Source organism: Amblyomma maculatum, chromosome 1, assembly GCF_055883805.1.
Source record: "Amblyomma maculatum isolate TAMU_Amacu chromosome 1, ASM5588380v1, whole genome shotgun sequence".
Classification (NCBI taxonomy): Eukaryota; Metazoa; Arthropoda; class Arachnida; order Ixodida; family Ixodidae; genus Amblyomma; species Amblyomma maculatum.
The window spans coordinates 93845796-93865252 of record NC_139344.1 but is presented as its reverse complement, the minus strand read 5'-3'; the positions used below and the strand labels follow the sequence as shown (position 1 = coordinate 93865252).

The window sequence follows — 19457 nt, the reverse complement described above, 5'->3', positions numbered from 1 at the left end:
GAGAATGCGATCTGCATCATTGTTGTAGCGCTAAGGATTTCGGGGTCGCACGAAACTGCAACCGAACGAGCGCATGTCACACTGCGGCGCGCGCTCGTTTAGTGCTCTGTCCGGCCGTGCGCTTTCGCTCTCCCCCGCTCCCTGTGTGCCTTCATAATTTCTTGTGCTGCAGCTGTGGTGAGGATTGCATTTTCGAAAATCTAAAAACTGATACGGATAATGCTTGCGGCAGCCGATGCAATTCAACCAATTAATATGGAGCCTAACTTAACTTTTTTTTAAGTTAGGCTACTTATTTATAGTTAATCAGTCTACCTGTTAACACGCTTCAGCTGTATTATGATGCACCCTATCGCTGCCAACGCTACCCAGGAAAAGCTCCCTTCTAACTCTCAAAGGCTACTTCAAAAAATGCTAGTCTTAAGTGAAACACCTTACACGTGTGCTGGTGTATAGGTGAATATAGCATCGTCATTCTAAATATGACGACAAGTTATCTTGGTAGCTTCAAGGTTGCACATTATCCTCGCCGATGTTTAGACTATTTGCTGCTACTGAAACTATAATATTCTCATTCTGTTTCAGCGTTACGACCCAACCATGCGCCGCGGATGAAAGCAGCCGATAAATAGGAGTTTCACGTCGGCGCTTTCAGCCTCGGTGTACTTGCAAGATGGCTAGACGAAGCATGTACGCTAAGCGCAAAACCTTTTATTCTACCCGGAAAACTACCAAGAAGACCGTTGCAAGGAAGGCAGCTAGAAAAAGTGTGAGTACGGTTCTTTTTCTTTTAACACAGCTTGAGGGAATATCTACAGGCACGCCGTTACAGCTTCCGTCACAGGGTCCATCCTTTGAGTGTTTTACAAATGGGAATGCCAAGCGTGCAATAAATATAGACTATTAAGGGTATTTCGAAATAGAGGGACACTACTACAGCGACAAATGGAACGAGTAATTTCGCTACACACTCTGAACTGCAATGTAACGCTCGTGCCGTGCAACTTTTCACTGCATAATTTCGAAACGCCTTCAGCGTAATACATCTCGACGACCAGCGCAGCGGCGTATGCGATATTGACTACGCAATTTTATAACGGCGAAACGACATAATACGAAGGAAAGAAGACGCCACGAGCGCTTGCGCTGTCGGTTCTTTTGCTTTGTCTTTCGTCCATTTGAATTGTCCATTTGTGCGATGCAATACCAACTAGCTCAACGGTACATACTACCTCTATTGTGTAACCACAATTTTAGATACTTACAGAACCCAAAGAAACACTAACATGGCAATTTGGGCATGTTGGCGCTGCATGGCAGGAATGAACAGCGCACAATGAATAGACGGGGAAAGGGAACGACGATACATGCGTATGCGCTGACTTACAACTCTTTGCTTCGAGCCTCGGCCCGAAAAAGCGAGGCAGGTTTCTGGACGCACACTGCAGGCAATGCAAGCCTGATGATAACAATGTAGGTGAAGATATACCCATGTCGAATCAGGTTTCCATGTACCAGCCCGTCTATCAAGACTGCACTACATGTAAATTAAAAAAAAAATGCAAACTGACTCGTTAAAGTAGCGAAGCCGAAATGATAGATCTTTCAGACGGGGCTTGCGTATCGAAGTTATCGGTCGCTGTCAACCATAAAAAGCTTTTGTACTTCCGCCACTGACTGAATGTTACGCTTGCCGCGCGTGCGTGATGTTGTATAAACTAATCCTGTATATTACGGGCATAGGTTCGGAATGAACGACTGTAAGTCAGTGCTCGCGTGTCTTATAATTTTTTTCTCTTGTGTCCTCGTCCTTTATGCGCTGTTAATTCCTGTCTGAAAAGACACTCGCAGGAAAGGAGAAATAAAATGGTACCCAATTCTCTTTTATATGTTGTCCACACCTACACTGGTAGCAGAGAGCATCGATCATAACAAAACAAGCGCATCGCTATTGTCAGGCTACCTCCCCAGTCATCTTGAACCGCCGCCTGCAATAAGTGGGAATAAAACTTCGCACAGCAGGGTCCCTTCTTCATTACTTTATTTTCAGAAATACTCCATAGCACTAGAGATTCGCAGTGTTAAATGTTATAAAATGACTCGTGCTATAAGGTACTCAGTAGTAGAGGAGTTTCGACCAGCTTAGGTTCTTTAACGTGTACCAGCCGGCATCGCACACTGCACGGGTATATTGCTTCTCGTCTCCATCGAAAAGCGGCTGCCGTGGCCTGAATCGAAGCGGAGTTTTTGAGATCAGCACTTGAGCGCCCTATAACCACTGAGCCGTTGCGGCGGGGCACATTGTAACCTTATGACATTGGCTTTAAGCTAGCTTGCTTTTGTCGCGCAGTTTCATTACATTTGTACAGACGTCACCATTAATGACGCTTGGTGGACTCAAAATATTGGTTTGGTACTCGATGTGCTCTTTACCATTGCCAAAGGAAATGTTTTGACGAGATCGCTTTGCACGAATCGGTAAAACGTCTTGGCGGAATTGTTTTGTTACGCATCTCGCAAAGAAGAAAAATGCAGTAACAGCAACAGAAACACTGGAAAAAAAATCAACGGAGATTATCAGCACCCCATCCATCCCCGAAGTTACAGCTCTTTTTGGAGCACTGCAACACAACAAGCTGGGCGAAATCGCAAGGGAAGTAATCGGGGCGTTCAAGACATTGAAGCAAGTAAAGGAGCGTGTCGGCTCCCCTTTGATAGCATTGCTGCAGAAAAAGGTTTATACTTAAGGGGAGGGGGGGGGGGGGGGGGGGCTTTGTAGAGTATACCCCGAGTGTTTCTGTTTATGCTGGCTCTTTTTCTTTTCCTTATTTTTGTGCTTTGGATGTGCTCCTACACTAGCGTCACGTATGTATCTACACTTAGTGGCGCGCGAATAAATATTCAGTCGATAGACAGCGCTGTGCTCGTCTGTGTCTTCGCCTCTTGTGCGGGCCTCTAGAGGCTTGCGTTTTTCAACACATGGTGGTTATTTCTAGCCGAGTAAATAATCCGAAGTTCGTTAATTTAGTCCGCGCATAATGAACCTACTAAATGCTGAAAGGCACTCCAACTCAAGTTATATTGATATATATTCATCAAATATACGTCAAAAAAGAATGACCAGAAGTTGCCAAAACAATTTGAATTGCTATGCTTATACATTTCAACTACATCTTCTTTTGTATTTTTGTAAACTGCACTAAAACGGTACGTTTTCAATGTACCATCCACGCTGTTTCGAGCTTACCTTAACAATCAACATTACCTACCCGCAGGCGGATTACGTGTACGACGAAGAATCTGAGGATGACTTTACTGATGTGCCACAGCACATCTGTTTGACCATCCAATACATCATCACAATTCAAGGATTGCTGAGCTTCATTGAGATGGTACGTTACCATTGGCTTAGTTTGGTTTCTATGGTTTAACGCCCCAAAGCGACTCAGGCTATGAGAAACGCTGTATTGGAGGACTTCGGAAATTTCTACCACCTGGGGTTCTTTAACGTGCACTGAAATCGCACAGAACACGGGTGCATAGCTTTTCACTGTCACTGAAAAGCGGCCGCCGGGGCCGGGATTCGATCCCGCATCCTTGGGCACAGTAGTCGAGCGCCTTAACGTCTGCACCACCACGTTACCATTGAGCAGGCATGGTAAAAAAAGAAAAAAAAAGAAGAAACAGACATTTATCTTGTGTATAGAGCAAGGGTTGCCAACAGGTGTGAATCTTCCCTTGAGCTTTATTTGTTTAGAAAAGTTATTGATTTGTACCTTCGAACAAGCTTCTTATTACATCTTTTCCGCCGCCCAAGTGCCGGGATGTGCAGATATTTAGCCTTTGAGTATAACTTGTAGCAAAACGAAATGGTCTCAATTACGATTTAATTTTCTGCTTCTCATTGAGCTAAATCATGTGTTCGCCTCGTTTCTAAAATTTAACGGCAGTCAAGCACTTAAGAAGACAGTGACAGGCTTCCCTCGGTGCTCGGTGGTCGTTGAAGAACGATCACTGGTGCTCTCCTCGGCCGTGTTCACTTGTGAGAGTTCAATGCGGCGCCCACCTTCGGAGCTTTAATACCTTTGCGTATACGTGGCCTAGCGGGGGACCACGCTGAAGTTGTTTTGGGGTAAGGCACCTTTTTTGTGTCAGCAAGCCATCGAAATGGTGACCTGGCATGCGCGCTTTTGGCGGGGGCTCTCTGAAAAATTTGGGCGGTCCCTCTGCTTCATCAAACAGCCTAGGATTCATGGCCACATAGCATTGATGCACAGCTTGAACCATCCATAGCTCATAGCGTAATGGGCGTACCAAAGGGGACGAATGAATTTTGAGATAAAGCGTCCACGATAACCTCGAACAATGTAAAACGAGTTGGGCGTGGCTAACATTCCACACAAAGCTTGCCGCGTATCGCTTCACAAACAGAATGATAGAGCCGCATTCCACTGGGTTTAAGCAACAAAAAAAAAAGAACAAGAAAACTTCTTTTTCCCCAAGCAATCACAAACAATCGCGTTGCTTATGTGCAACTGTGCCGTGAGTTACGTGTGAGTGACTATTACCGAATTAAATATGTACGAACTCGAGCCAGCTCCGCTGATTACCCCATTTGGGGGGTAGTTAGGTCGTGACGTCCACTGTTGGTCCTTACATTGATACCTTCTATTACAACCCTCGAGACCATCCCTATAGAGTCGCATGCAGGGCCCCGGCTACAGCATACAGTAATTGACACAATGAACGCGAAGAGTTTGTATGACTGAATTCGTGCACAACTCTGAGGCAATATGCTATAGATGCTCACCAAACTTGGGCCTCGAACCGTAACACTGGGACACGTGGATTACTGGTAATGATGGGTTCTTACATTCAATAAGCAGGAGCCTCGCCCGCGAACTTCAACACCTGGTACCTGGGGACCATTGGTCTTATCCATTGACTTTGTACAATCTCTATTACAATCACGAAGTAAGTCTTTACTATGACATTGTAACAGAATTTCTTCGCACCTTCTCTGTTCCTGACGAATATCTCCCCATCTCAGAGCTGCGCGTTCTTCGCCGGATGCAGTTGAATGCAGTCCTAACCGCGTCATCTCCCATACTGTCTTCTTCGTACGTGCCATGTGACATCCCATTCTTGTCTGCCTCGTTACTATCGAATACCCCCCATTACCTGTGCCCGTGAGTCTGGCTAACCCCGGAACAGCTGTTTTTAGTTACTCTGGTGCCGGATGTCCTCGACGCTCAGTGCTGCGCTAGATTGAAGACCTCTGGACTGAAGTAAACAGGGCGTGGCCTGAAATACGCATGCTGGCGAATTCGCATTACAAGCTTTGCCACGATCACGTGTGAGGCACTGGCTCCGCATAAAGTTTATTGGATGGGATCGGGTTCATAAAAAAAAAAAAAAAAGGTATTTCTGCCCGGGCGGGAAGAGTAGCCCAGTGAAAAGAATACGAGAGCGAGAGGACCTGCGTGTACCGTGCTTCGGAAGAGTACATATATGGCTGGTTAGCGAGAGAGGCACAGGAGAAATATTATTTGTGTGTTTGTGTGTGCAAATCCTTATACTGCAAACATTTGTCCATGAGTGTACCGTCATTGCCAAAATTAACCAGGCTGCGTGTTCCGCTTCTCAGTCGTGTAGCGGATAATTCGTGCCACTTCTGAAGCTGTAAATCTGAGCAAAATAAAGGGGAGCTCTATAGTCCTCACTTCTTAACAAGTTGTGATCTTCCGAGAATTCATGTTGGCTTTAGAGCACAAGCGAAAAGTAAACCATGTAGCCTGGTTACTTTTGGCAAAAACGGGTACATCAGTAGGCTCGTCTAAATGTTTCTCGCGTGGAGCGTTCCGAAATTTTGAAAAGAAAGGGGGGGGGGGGGGGGGGGGGCATTAAGCTCCATCTTTAAAGTACCTGACTCTAAAACGTTAATAGCTGCGCTTTGCCATCCTTGCGGATCTTCGTTCGCGTACATGCAGTCTGCTACCCGCTTAATTTTACAAATATTTCATTCTGTACGTGCCTCTATTATCCCACACATATTCACCAGCGTACAGTTGTAAGTTATCGCATTATGTTAAAGATCACCCGACATAGGTGTACAGCCCCGTTTAACCAAGCCGTATGTGAGAGAGATTTTAATGATAGCAGGAGGTGTCTGCCTGGTGCTGAGCCTAGCATGCTATACTCCTGATAAAAAGAAGGGAGGGGAAAGAAAGAAAAATGAATGAAAGAAGTCGGTGACACAACACTTTAGCACGCACATAATTACAAATAGATGAGTTTTAAATGGTCTCTATCAACCCTGTGTCCTTGAGGAAAGTTAAGACTTTTGTTGCTCGCGCAGCCGATGGCCCATTGCACCAAGGACCGAGGACGTGTTCAAGGCGCAGGGCTGTCTTTAACTAATCCGAAATCAGTACTCAATGTCCTGCGATGTGCGATAAAATTTTGGCCGGAGGTTACCAAACGTTCGAAATCTTCACACATATCACATGTCGAGCAAAGAGGGCTGCTGGCTATGCCGATTTTATGTAGGAAGTAGTTTGTGTACCACATATTGAAGCGAATTCGGTGCAGACAGTTGCGATGGCATCTGCTCAAATTGTGTCGAATAAAAAAGAACATAAATGGGATCTATTCGATGTAGAGATCGGTACTGATGTTCCTATGAATGTGCCTGGGTGGCCTAAGAGCATCCAGCCATCGTAGATCCAAGGGTTCAGGAGAGCTAGATTTCGATCTTACCCTCCTAACTCTAAGGCGAAGCCTGAGTTGACAGCGCCTGTCATCTCGACCATGTCATGTACACGGTCTCGTAACGCCGTACAACCAGTACACGGTAATGTCACCTACAGAATTTTCCGCTCAACAGCGCCTTTAACCATATCGTGTTAAAATCTGATATTTAAACGTCCGGAACAATTTGTTTTTTGTTTTAATCTAGCTTAATTGCGGGACAAACACAATAATACAAGTTTGACAGCATTATCCGCATCCTTTTCCTTTTTTTTTTTTTTCAGAAGGATGCTCGAACCATCCAAAGCTCAATTCAATATCAGCCATTTCACTCATTCCTTCGGCTCTGCATCGGCACGCTTGAAATCAGAGGCCCAGCATAGTCTTTAAATATTAATGCGCGCTTCAAAAGACTAAGCGTAAGCAGTGGGTGCGCAGCATGCATAGTTACGTTGTTTTGGGGAAACAGCATGAAATAATGCAGGACGAAGGGAGAACATGAGAACGAGCGCTGTCTCCGATCTTTATTGTTTCGCGCTGCTCCTAGACAACGTATTACCAATGAGCCCATGCTTGTGTTCTAGCCTGTTTCTTTTTGACCGTCTCACCTAACTAAAAGTACGCCATGCGTCACTTCCGCCACAGTGCACTGTTGTTACATTCGGAAGCTAGGGCAGAGTATATATGTATAGCTCTCCACACATCACATCGATGCGTAATTACTCGTAATTATCCGGTATCTTGGCTCTCTGGCTACTGCGATCGTACAGCACAGGTTGGGTGCTGGCCAGTGGGAAACCAAGCTTACTCAACAGGTGCCTTGTAACTGCGCCCTGTGAACCTTACAGGACCGTAGTTAGTTGTATTGTCGCTTAACGAATGCTCAGCGAGGACCACCTACCGGCCGGCCTCCCCTGCACTCCCTGCTACTTCGTACAGCCTACTGCGTCTCCCATCGCCGTGTAGAAATCCCCACGAGCAGTGAGTGGTGCGATTCTTTCTGCGGCACAGGGCGGCGCCATAGCCGTCGTGGTGTTGTACGTGCTGATGGTGCGTTACCTCACGGACGAGTGGTACGCGCACGGCAGCTTCATGGTGGCCTTCACCTACGCTCTCAACGGACTGCTCATCATCATAGCATCGCTGTCCTCGCCGTCGACACAGATGCACATTCCGCGTACCGTTTTTGTGAGTCCTTTGCCGCATAAAGGATGACATCGCCAGCTAGACACTTCATTTGGTCACTCCGAGGCAAATTACGTATGCCGTGACACCTGTAGCGGGCTGCGGAATCATTCAAGCTGCATTAACGTCAACTTACAGTTTCTGTTACTTGTTGCGTTTCTTAGCCGCAGTAATGCACTCGCTACGGCACTCAGTCTTGCTATAACCGCCTCGCACTACTTCCTTCATACAGCGGCTCGCACACTATCACTCAGCGTACAGAGTGGGCTATGGTATATGGGATTTTACGTCCCAAAACGACATCGGCTATGGGGACGCAGTAGCGTAGGAATGTGGCTATTTCGACCGCTTTAGGGCTCTTTAACGTCCACAGAAGTCGCACGGTACGCTAGCGTTTTGCGTTCTGCACCGAGGTGCGGCCGCCGTAGATGGGATGGAACCCGCCTCCTTGGAATCAGCATGCAGTCGCTCATCCTTATCGTTGAGTCACCGCAGCGGGTTCATAATAATGTGTGGTGAAACTGTTTTGTCAAAAATCAATAATTAGATTTTGCAATCGTCTGAGAATTTCTTTAGATTGCAGTAAACATACAGCACTTGTAACTCGCAGCTTCAAAAATTCTTCAGTTGTTTTCCTCGCGGTCAATTCGAACGGAAAGGTGCGAGCTTTCCAAAAGGCTTTTCTAAAAAAAGAAAAAAAAAACAGAAAAAAGAAAAACCTTATATTTGAAAACTTGATACATTTCTTTTTCTTTTTTTTTTTTTTTTTTTTTTTTACTTTCAGAAAATAGATTTCACTCGCATCGTAACATTAAAGTGCTTTTTCTAATCTTTCTTTTATGTAATCGTATCGTGTGGAGAGGTGAGTGTTTTCTGAGGCTTTACTGTATCTCCATTTTTCTTTACCAAAACGGCGTCTTGGAAGTTCATGCACCTTTTTATCAGGAACTGTCGTTTGCACGTATTATATCAATTCCTTTTCAGTGACCGGAACTAAAATAAGCAGCGTTCAGTTTGCATTTTTGTAAATAAGAAAAAAGTTCATGGGTGGCAATTTTATAACACCGAGGGAAAAAAAAAAAACAAACATAATAAATACGCACCTTTTTCTGCTTTCATATGAAATTTCGAGAATCTGTATCAGCTAGACTAAGATAAAGGTGCATAGGCAGAAAATAAACAAACAATGATAGAAAATATTTAGTTTCGAGCTCAAATGGGAGCTGCATCCATTTAGAAGATTTCTAGCAAATTTCACAGCCTTAGTTTTTATGATGTGTGGCGTACAGGTAGCCTTTGAAAACGTTTGCCGCGCTACGATTGTACGGTAACGTTATGTGCTAGTTAACTTGCAAGTTCCGCGAATTAACGCTTTGCGAATGCCTAGTGCATCGGTTTTCACCGCGTATAGGCTATAATGAAATGCGTCACACAAGCCATTTCGTGTGCGCAACTGTTCCTGGGAGACAGTCTTCTCAGCTCTTCCGAACTCTTCGTACTAGATCAGTTAAGGTTATTATTAGGTGTCCGCGCTGAGCAGTCACGACACCCAACGGAGGGCTAGAGTTTAGGCGTCGAAGACCTTAACGTATTCAAGGAAGTACTCTCTGCCAGTCTAGCCCGGGGCTGCACGAGGCTACGAGACCTATGTCAACTTCGTTTCGTATATCAACGATGAGTTTCTTAGACTCAGTCGAAGCGTTTAAAAATGTCAAAACTTCAGCCCGTATTGCGCCAATGAGGCTGTTTCTTTGCGACTGTAGTTCGCTTCATGCATTCCGCATGAGCACAAATGCCTCTTGAAAGCTCGCACCAGAATGGCGGCCATCCCAGCCATGCGAAAGGATCGCTGATGAGCACATGATTTTTTTTTTTCCCTTGAAAAGTTCATCTTAGCGCCGCACTACACTTTCTTCCATGCCCGGACTTATTTTTGCATGACCTTCTTATAAAGTTAAAAAAAAATATTAATGCGTTATAGTACTGTACGTATGAAGCCCAGTAACGTCGATCTATTTGTCAGGCTTCGTGCACGCCTAGATTTAACCCTTGTAATATCAAATCTTCCAGTTTGTTGCAACGTTGCTCAATGCGGTGTTCTCGCTTCATACGAGTTTTAGTCACGCTGTCTGTCTCCTTCACCATTTTATATTGCATTTTTTCCCCAAGAACATGATTATAACAGTCCTAATAAATTGATTTCTTCCAGTACGTTATGTACCAGTGTGCGGCCGGTCTCTGCTATGGACTGATGGGAGTATTAACGTACATGTTTGGCCGTGAGGCTCTGTTGCCTTACTCAGTTCCCATTGGGGTAAGTGTAAATTAGGCAACCATCAATCGCTACTGTCGTATTGCACTCTATAATGCATTTATCGATATTTTTTTTACTTTTGTTTTTGCAGTGCACTGAACTTGGACTGGCTTTGGTTCATTTTCTTCACTCTGTCATCAATGTTCTGCTTGTGGCGTCACTTGAACCGGATTAATGCACGTTGGAAAGGCAGCACTCCCTGTTCCTGGTAGACCACTGCGGCGTACACTTGAAATAAAACAGAGAGAACTTCAGCGTCTTGCGTTTGGCTCTGACCTATAAGGCTGCCTACCTGCGGACGTTTCTGGGGTGAATCAATTTCACAAACACCGAAGTTCCGGCAGATAAGAGACTGCGTTGTATATATATAAAAAAATTAAATGTACGGGTGGGCGAGGTTTGAAAATTTTTAATACGAATCGAATGCGAACTGAAGGAGAATTCCTTCAAATAAATCGAATATCTGTTCACGATGAATAAGGAATTCGGGAAAGGTAAATAGGCGAATTTTTTTTTGTCGTTTTTTTTTTTCTATAGTGTGTGGTCTTTACAGCCGAAATCAAATTTAGACTTACTTAGCACCATACAAAAAGTACGTGTACAGAAATTATACTCCTTGATTAGACCGCATAATAGTATACAGCCTCTGATGTGGTGACGTAAAATCAGGGACAAAATGAATTCTTTGAACTGTCAAATGACTGGTAGCTGAAGGTAATGAGTAAAATGAGGCTTCCGGGCGTCGGATAAAAAAAAATATATAAATGCAAAAATTCGTTGACGCCTTGTGATGAGGCTCCACATAGCGCAGACAGCGAACAGTCCGCGACTAACGCGTAATTTTGCGTGCTGGAAGAACAACGCAGACGTAAGCGAGGGGAGGCTTCGGAAGGCGAGACTGCCTTTTGAAAGGAAGAAAAGAGCAAACAAACAATGACGCGTTAGTTGGCGTTCGAGAGCTGCGCTTAGATGGGCACGTTTCTGAAGGCTGGCGAGTGCGTTCAATAGCCGCTAACTGGCGACTAAACACAGAAAATGAAACTACGCGACCAAGCTTTTTCGCTTAGTGACAGGAGCTCTATTGTCGACGCCACGCCTACCGTCACGCGCATGTATGTAAAACATGGACACCATTAAGCAATGCACTATACAAGAGGCGGGATTTTCGCCCTGCCACGTTTCCACCTCGACGAGGCACCCCTTCGAGAGTACCATGTAAAATTCCACAAACGGGCTTACCCGCATATCACAGTTGACAAAAACGATACGGTGGAGCTCGCACTAGAATGGTTTTGAAGGCAACGGGACGAGCGTGCGTTAAAAGCGAAACACACCATGAACGAATAAAACAAGAAACAAGTGCGCTTTTGCTTTAAGATTAGTAAATTCGGGACGTTGGACATTTCATTTTTAAGTGCGCAGTTATGAGAAAGCCCACTCGCGTCAATGACTGCGTTTGGTCAATACGTGTGGTCCGCGCAATAGACCACAGAGAAGAAAGCGAAGTGGACTTCTGTCATGACACTCAGTCTATTTTAGAATAATTTGCCCAGTTACTGCAATTTCGCCACGGTCAGATTTATGAAATTCAGCGGTATTCGGCCGCTGCATACATTTGGGAATGTTCATTCAATTGACGCGTCTATCTATCTAATCGAATGAACCTAATAAATAAAGTATTCGGTTAGTATTCGAAATTTGGGATGTTCGCAAATTCAAAAGTCCTACTGAATCAAATTACGCGATGGGACCTGATAATACGCTTGAACCTGATACTGGCACAGTTGTAATTCTTTACAGGGTGAGAAGGTACCCAAAAGTGCCTAGTTTTCGTGGCAAAGGGAGAATTGATGCGCCTATCTATGCCGTTTATGTGAGGCAGAGGTAACCCCCCCCCCCCTTTCCCTTTACACACACACACACGCACACACACAAACATACACCGCCCATCACTACACGTCTGGCACGGATACGGCATAAGACAAGTTATATGCTATACATCGTGCCCAGTTATGTCCAGCAGCAGTCTATGTCACAGCTCCATACATAACAACTTACACAGACTGGTGTTTTTACCTTTCACTACGGCCAAGGTGTGGCTTTTATTTTCCAGACAAGAACAAAACTGATATTCGCCCTTCACTTTCAGGCAACGGCGCTGTTGAGAAACTTATATGCGTGGCCTCCAGTTCAGCGTGGTCACGTCGGCGACTGTTCGTGCACAAGTGCACGGCGACCAATTCACTTCAGAGTGTAGATGAGATGACCCACATGAAGAATGCCGCATAACAGTCCACCCACCTGCAAGAACAAATTGAAGAGCGTGCAAGCAATCTGACGTGTAATCGACGTTGAGCTGAGAAACACTGTAGCATTTGGTCGAAAAGCAAACAGCACACGCGGACGTTAGTTCCTGAAAGAAGAGTACTAACGCGACAGCTTTAAAACTCCATTTCTCCTGAAAATCCGGCCTCGCCGTGGTGAACGAAAAGTCAAGGGCATGGCTCTTGTAGGTGGAAGTTGGCACGTGATATGGGCTGGCAGTTTGGGATAATAGAGCACAAACTAAAGGATTAGTGATTAGGTAGCAGAAACGGACATGTACGCGATCTAGGATCAGCAAGGGAGCAGGTCAACGGGAGGTGTTAACGATGTCGCGTCATTACAGTCCGAGCTTAAGTTATTTATTTATGTATTGGGGGGGGCGGGACCAACTAGCAGCATGGTTTAAACATTAGCTAGGAAAGTGGACGATCAGTTCTCCTCACCCCTCCAAAGATGCAGTCACCGGGGCTGTTGTACGTTTGCATAATGACGATGGCGTTGATTATGTAACTGAACGACGCCGACAACTGGTACAGGACGAACTGAAATCCGTAAACAATTGGCACAAGTTAGCACAGGGCATGACAGTGTAAACTGTTCTTGCAATAAATCTGGCCAAACATGCGTAGGCCACTAGCTGTGACGCTTCTATAGGATCGATTTGCCGGCAGTATATTTTCTGGTGACGCCAGCTTTCACAAAGGTCTGCCAATGCTTTGCAACTCTTAATTAAGAGTGAAAAGCAAATAAATTTCTTATTCGGCACGTGAGCCCTATGATGAGATTTACGATGCACACATTACAACGCTATGTCTACCTTAAAGTCTTCGTAGTGGATAACGTTTGTGCAAGACGAAGATATGTATTGCGGCAATTCCCTGCTTCTGCAAAAGATCGCAATGCAGTATTCTCTCTCTCAAAAAAAGAAAAAAAAAAAAAGAAAAAAAAAACTCTGCTCATAAGACTAAGGTTAAAGTGCGAATAGCTCGTTGGCTGTGATGTGGCTGTGGTTAAGGAAATGCTAATAAAACAACAGCGTGCGCCGGGCAGTGCTTTCGACGCTGTCAAACATGGGACGAAAGAAGTACCCAGTGCCTTCTGTAGAACGTTTGTTCTTTTTATCGTGACAGAACTGGTGGGTGCAAAGCAAGAATAGCGGTGATTGATTGATTTATAGGAAGGGAAAGGCGCGGTAACTGTCTCACTTGTTTTCTGTGGACACCTCAACCGCGCCGTAAGGGAAGGGAGGAAGGTGGGAGTGAAAGTGGAAAGAGAGAAAGAGGAGCCGTAGTGGAGGGCTACGGAGTAATTTCGACCACCTGGGGATCTTTAACGTGCGCTGACATCGCACAGCACACGGACGCCACATCGTTTCGCCTCCATCGAAACGCAGCCGCCGAGGTCGGGTTCGAACCCAAGTAGTCCGGCACAGTAGTCGGGCGTCTTACCACTGCACCACCACGGCGGGGCAAGCATAGCGGTGAGGAGGAATTTATAGAGCACTGCCACGGCTGAGGAGGAGAAAGACGTTTAGCGCACGCCGGACTGGGGCTCGCCTCTTAATACATTGCACCATTGAGTACATCGCCAGCCGTTCAGTGGAAACACAGTGAAGAAGCAATCACTTTAACAATACACTTAGACAAACAAGCCTTACACTGAGATCGAGATTAACACAATGTACAGCATTTATCTTAAAAAAAAAAAAAGTAGAGAGGTCTCTGTCCACGTTGAAGAGGCGCTTTGCGTCAGCCAGAACATTTTGCAAAGTACAGGTAACATCATCGCAGTACATTTCACAGCATTTATCACTGTAACGATAGACATCGTTGTTTGTCTAGCTTGCTTTACTTGCATTCTGAGCTGCTGATTTATTTGTTCAGCATTAAAAACCATTCCAACTAATTCCAAGACACGTTGAACAATTGAATGCACTTCCCTTCAAAACGCAGGTGATTTGGACCCCAGATGCGCCGAGAAGAAAACGTTTTTGACATCATAAGACATCTAATGCAGGCGCAAACAAGCATTGGCAGATGGTTTATGGTCTCGCGTAAAATACTTGGTGCAATAAAACATCACTTAGGGAGCGGCAGTAAAAAAAAAAAAAAGAAGAAAAAAAAAAAAAACGAAGCAGCTTTACGGGCACAGTATTGGGAACTAAATGCATCTTTTGTGTCCCTCGATATCTACACTCTTTGAACGCCAAGAAGATATCATCGATGCTAGAGCTTTTGTAGAGGGCCTTTTTTTTTTTATCATTTTGCACCTGCTTGATGACGATGCATGACTCACGTAGATGGACGAAGGCAGAAAGGTGGAATCGGCTTCGGAGAGCAGCGCAGAGAAGATGAAATGGACGTCATTGACTCCGTACGTCATGGCCGACAGGTACAGGAACTGCTGGCTGCGCGACTCGACGCCGAACATGAAGTACAGGCTGGCGATGATCGAGCCCAGGATCTGTGTGCGCCACGAAAGTGGCCCGTTATGCGCGCAGATCACACGCCTGCCTCCGAGACTGGCTACAACCACTTTCGAAGAAGTGCTACCCTAAATGGGCTCCGTTCTGTCTCTCTTTTCAGAAGTTTGGTAAAATCAATAGTGTTCGCCCTACCTGTTTCTAAAAATCGCCGAACGTTAGCTTCTGCACTATATTCTCCCCTCCCCCTCCCTTTCCAGCTGAACCTTGCATACATGTCAGGTCCTGGCTCCCTTTTCTTTTTCATCAACAAAGCACCAAACAGTCCTGCACCTCCATATCGTTAAATGCCTTTCTTTTTTCTTTTTTTTTTGTTTGTTTTTAACGCCGCTTACGCACCCGGCTGAGCTACTGGGTTGTTGCGTGCACGCGACGCGGCATTTCGCGCCGATTACGCGCCCAACTTCGCGTTCCATAAAAGCTTGGCTTCCTTTATGCATTTCACGCAACTGATGTAACGTTGCGCTGCTCTATTTTCAGTAATCGACATTTCCCGAGAAGATAGCCAAGCAGGGAGCCGAGGAGACGACAGCTACATCTCATCTGCATTATTCAAGGCGTGAGACTGCTATTTATGAAAGTAAGATAACAATCAAATTGGCTTCCTTTATATCTCGGCCAACGTTCTCGTTGCGAGAAAATGTAGCTATGAAAATTAACAGCAAAAGCATAAAGGACTCGTATAATTGAAAGAAATTCGCCTATATCCGCAGGCTGTGTCATTGCATGTTCTTTACAGAACACTGCCTCGGGCGGTCTCTGTTTCTGAGTGGCACACAGACGGGCCCGAAACAGCAGACTAAACTCGATACAGGGACATTTCAAGAATTAAATGCTCCCGAATAATGTTCAGTAAGAGGCAGTAAGGTTAGGAAATATCCGACGCTGACGCGTAGCGTTACTATTTATAGCACTCAGACATACTTACTGCTTCGAGAAAGTTGAAGAGCCCATGAACGCTCCCGACGTAACGCGTCGTAACTTGCTGGAACGCCACGTCAAAATCCATCACCTTCGGGAGGCACAAAAATCGAGTGTCAGAATTCAAACATGGATAGAGCTCAGAGAAAGGATTATAACGTTCGTTTTAAATAGCGCTAATCGGATGTATAGTTTACGTGTCAAAATCTGCTCGAAGAAAAATAAGCGCATGCGTTGCAGAGAAGCACATCACACCCCTCCCTCATACTCTGTAGAGGGAACAAAATTTTCGAGAACAAAATTCGTGGGTATACCGCGTTGACTTCGAACGAATTGCGTTGTACCATCGCTTCACAGTCATTCCTGACGTTGAGTCAGCCGAACGGACGACTGTTTTTTTAGTCTGTAGTCAGTTTCCTTGTTGTTGATCCGTCGAATTCCTGCATTTGGCTCTACACGGTGCATTATATCTGAACTCACGCTGTATGCAAAACACTTTCTTCTGACAGAACGGTGGGTAATTTCTAGATCCAGTAATATTTGTTACAGGGTTCAAGGCATGTGGTAATTAGCGCTAAAGACAAGGACAGAAATGAGACGGACACCACGACGGACTCCACAGAAGAAAGACGGACACCACGACGGACTCCACGTGGTGTCCGTCTCTCTTCTGTCCTTGTCTTTTACGCTAGCTACCATTGCCTTGAATATAAAGATAATAAACTAGCCCAGTTGTCTGCTTTAAGCGTTACAGGGCCAGTTGGTTCATGCTTATTCATGGTCTATTGAGAGGCAAAAAACAACAACAACAACAACAGACAAGGACAGGACGGGGCGCAAGATTTCTAGATGATCGCTTAAACAATTACCTAGTTGGATATATGATGACGGGCACCCATGAAAGGATAACGAGGAGCTCGGGTTCGATAGCAGTCGACGAGGAGCAGGGAAAACCCACCACGTTAGTCTTTGGTTTCGCTTGTTATACCTGCAAGGAAATCAGAAAAAAGAAACTCCTCGAAATCCGCTGCGTGCTTTTCCTTTCATAACGTGGGATACATAATAAACCGATGCACGCTTGGACCTCGATTACAGTAAAGAGCTTCACGAACCTTGTTTAGGCGCAGTGCTATTCGCGCCTCAATCCAGCTGGGAAGACCAGCGAGAGCAAACACATTTAGCAGCATAATTGGCGCGTAATGAAAATGAGCGGTACAGGAGGCCTTGTAACCTATTCTCCGAGCAAATGTGGCCTATTATACGGTGCAATACTCCGGCAGGAGAGGTGACTGTCGGCGACTTAGTTCACGCCTACGCTAAGCCCAGCATCAGCCAACATGCGCCGCTTGAGCTGGACTTGAAGAGCTCATTCGCTATAGCTGTTTTGCTCGCAGTGCGTACCCAAGGATGTGGAAGGTTGTGCGAGTATTCCATCTCGGCTCAGAGCAGGAGGACGTCTGTTCTTCTTTATCTGCGCTTGTGAGGCTGGATGCACACTTTATCGCCTAGGCTGACAAAGGCAAGGCAGAAGAGAAAGCAAAAAATGTTAGCTTATAGAAACATTTAGAGATTCGCTAACACAAATAAATGGGTCCTTATATAAAAATGAAAGAACAATGAAAGCATCATTAGGTAAAAAACAACAACAAAACACTGATCAAATTTTGAACGAACTACATGAAAAAAAGAAGAAAGAAGAAAGGTAAATACGTCCCAGCCAACTCAAGATTCGGCTTCGAAACCGAATCTCCACATCTGCCTGTGGCGTAAGGAAGTTAATTTCGCGCTTGCAGGTAAGCGTTCTTAAAGGAGTTGTTTGATTCCGCAGTGCACCTTCTTAACAAAACCCGAGTGCAGTGGAACTCAAAGGTGTTGAACGTCAAAGCTGATGTACATTTAGAACTCGAATAATATTGTGACGCAGTTATCACCGAACGAGGGCGTGAGCGTAGCCTTATCGAAACATAAACTAAATAAACTAAATTCCAAAATTCTCATTTTATGGTGCACCTATTAAAGTCGCTATTCGTTAGCGGTTGGCGAGGCATTTTAAGAACAACATAATTTTACACAGCGTCGTTTCGAATCTGATATATTTTAAAGCTGACGATAAAAGATTTGCTGTGCTACCGCACATACTACTCACAACTCTTGGGTGCTCTGTCAGCTGGTTGTTTCTCTTCGAATCGTGCAAGCTCCTCGTATTGTACGACATGCTACCGTGTGCGCTACAACTGCTCGCCAACACAGTCATTAAAGAATAACAGAGCCAAGACAGCACTACACGGAAGGAAGCTTTCAAACAGTAGAAAAGCGAACCGCGCACCGTAGTAGCTGACGGTGCAGACCGCCCCGTCGCGTAAATGCATCACATAGCGCAGACTAAACAGGAACACACCCCAGAAAAGTTGTTAGTAATTTATTTTATGGTTGTGAATTGTAAAAAAAAAAAATTAAAAAAAAAATTGCACTCAGGTGATTCGAATAGATGTTTTGAGTGAAGAGATCAGTAGTATTAATACAATGCGCCACAGAAGCGACACGAACGGCTGGCTTTAAATGCACTCTTATTCCTTTTGACAACATTTTCGATGTTTGTAGCCAGGTGACACTGCTGAGAGGACACTACCGTTGAGAGAACGGAATCACGCGCCAGAGAGTCGTTTTCTCGAGTGCTCCTACGGGATATGGTTTGGAAATACGCTCCCGTGAACCGAAAAGTGAACCCCGCGGACTAGAGCAGAACAACCAAGTCAATATGGATTTCCTCGCCAACAGTCCTGAGAACAAACATTTTAATGTCTTCTCTCGTCGCGTAAAAAAAAGGAGAAACAATCTATGGTGTCTGCTGCGCCGTAATAACAGGCACACGTGACACAGGCAGCTTTCTTCAGTGAAATTTTGAAGAACGCAGGCAATCAAGGCACTCCAAACGTGACTCGATCCATTCAAGGGCGGATGCGAGGGGTGATGCTTGTAATTAAGTCGAAAGCCTTTATCGGCTCAAACTATCGGGCCCCGATTGTCACACACTTCCGTCACACTATAGCTAATGTGACGTCACATTCGGTTAGACGGCAATTTCGAAACTTTAATCAGCAGGAGTCTGGCCAAACTAATGACGTCATCGACGTAACTCAGTAGATTAGTAGTGATAATATCGTAACATTACTTGGTCATTAATTGATAAATAATTAAAAATCCTATCTTCACCGGAGATCGAACCTCCATCCCTCAAGTCCCCAGCAAACTGCGCCACACCCGGGGACGTGAACCGCACATCGTAATTCTCTTTGTCTACCGTGAGGATGATAGTAGCGATGATAATGACGCTGTAACTAGTGATAACGGCAATGATAACATTAGCGAGGGTAATGACGGTGCATTTAGTTGATAATGATGAGAGCAAACGTGATGCACCTTGTCCATCGGCTACGCTCAGCTTTTCGCATTTCTGCAGTGTACATTCCACAGTGCTCT

General features: G+C 45.1%; 2 protein-coding genes across 2 annotated transcripts; one reads left to right on the top strand and one right to left on the bottom strand.

The window, feature by feature from the left end:
- The first annotated feature begins 591 nt into the window (after nt 1–591).
- On the top strand, nt 592–10472 carry LOC146203211 (uncharacterized). Its single transcript, XM_084585397.1, has 5 exons — nt 592–778; nt 3276–3392; nt 7762–7938; nt 10145–10249; nt 10341–10472. Exons 1-5 carry the CDS (start codon nt 674–676, stop codon nt 10422–10424), a joined length of 588 nt encoding a protein of 195 aa, XP_084441523.1. The 5' UTR covers nt 592–673; the 3' UTR covers nt 10425–10472.
- A 1921-nt stretch (nt 10473–12393) lies between these two features.
- LOC146203210 (uncharacterized) lies at nt 12394–17411 on the bottom strand. The gene is made up of 5 exons (XM_084602978.1): nt 17379–17411; nt 15985–16068; nt 14870–15037; nt 13018–13116; nt 12394–12550 (listed from the first exon to the last, which is right to left on the bottom strand). Exons 1-5 carry the CDS (start codon nt 17409–17411, stop codon nt 12491–12493), a joined length of 444 nt encoding a protein of 147 aa, XP_084459104.1. The 3' UTR covers nt 12394–12490.
- Nucleotides 17412–19457: the final 2046 nt, after the last annotated feature.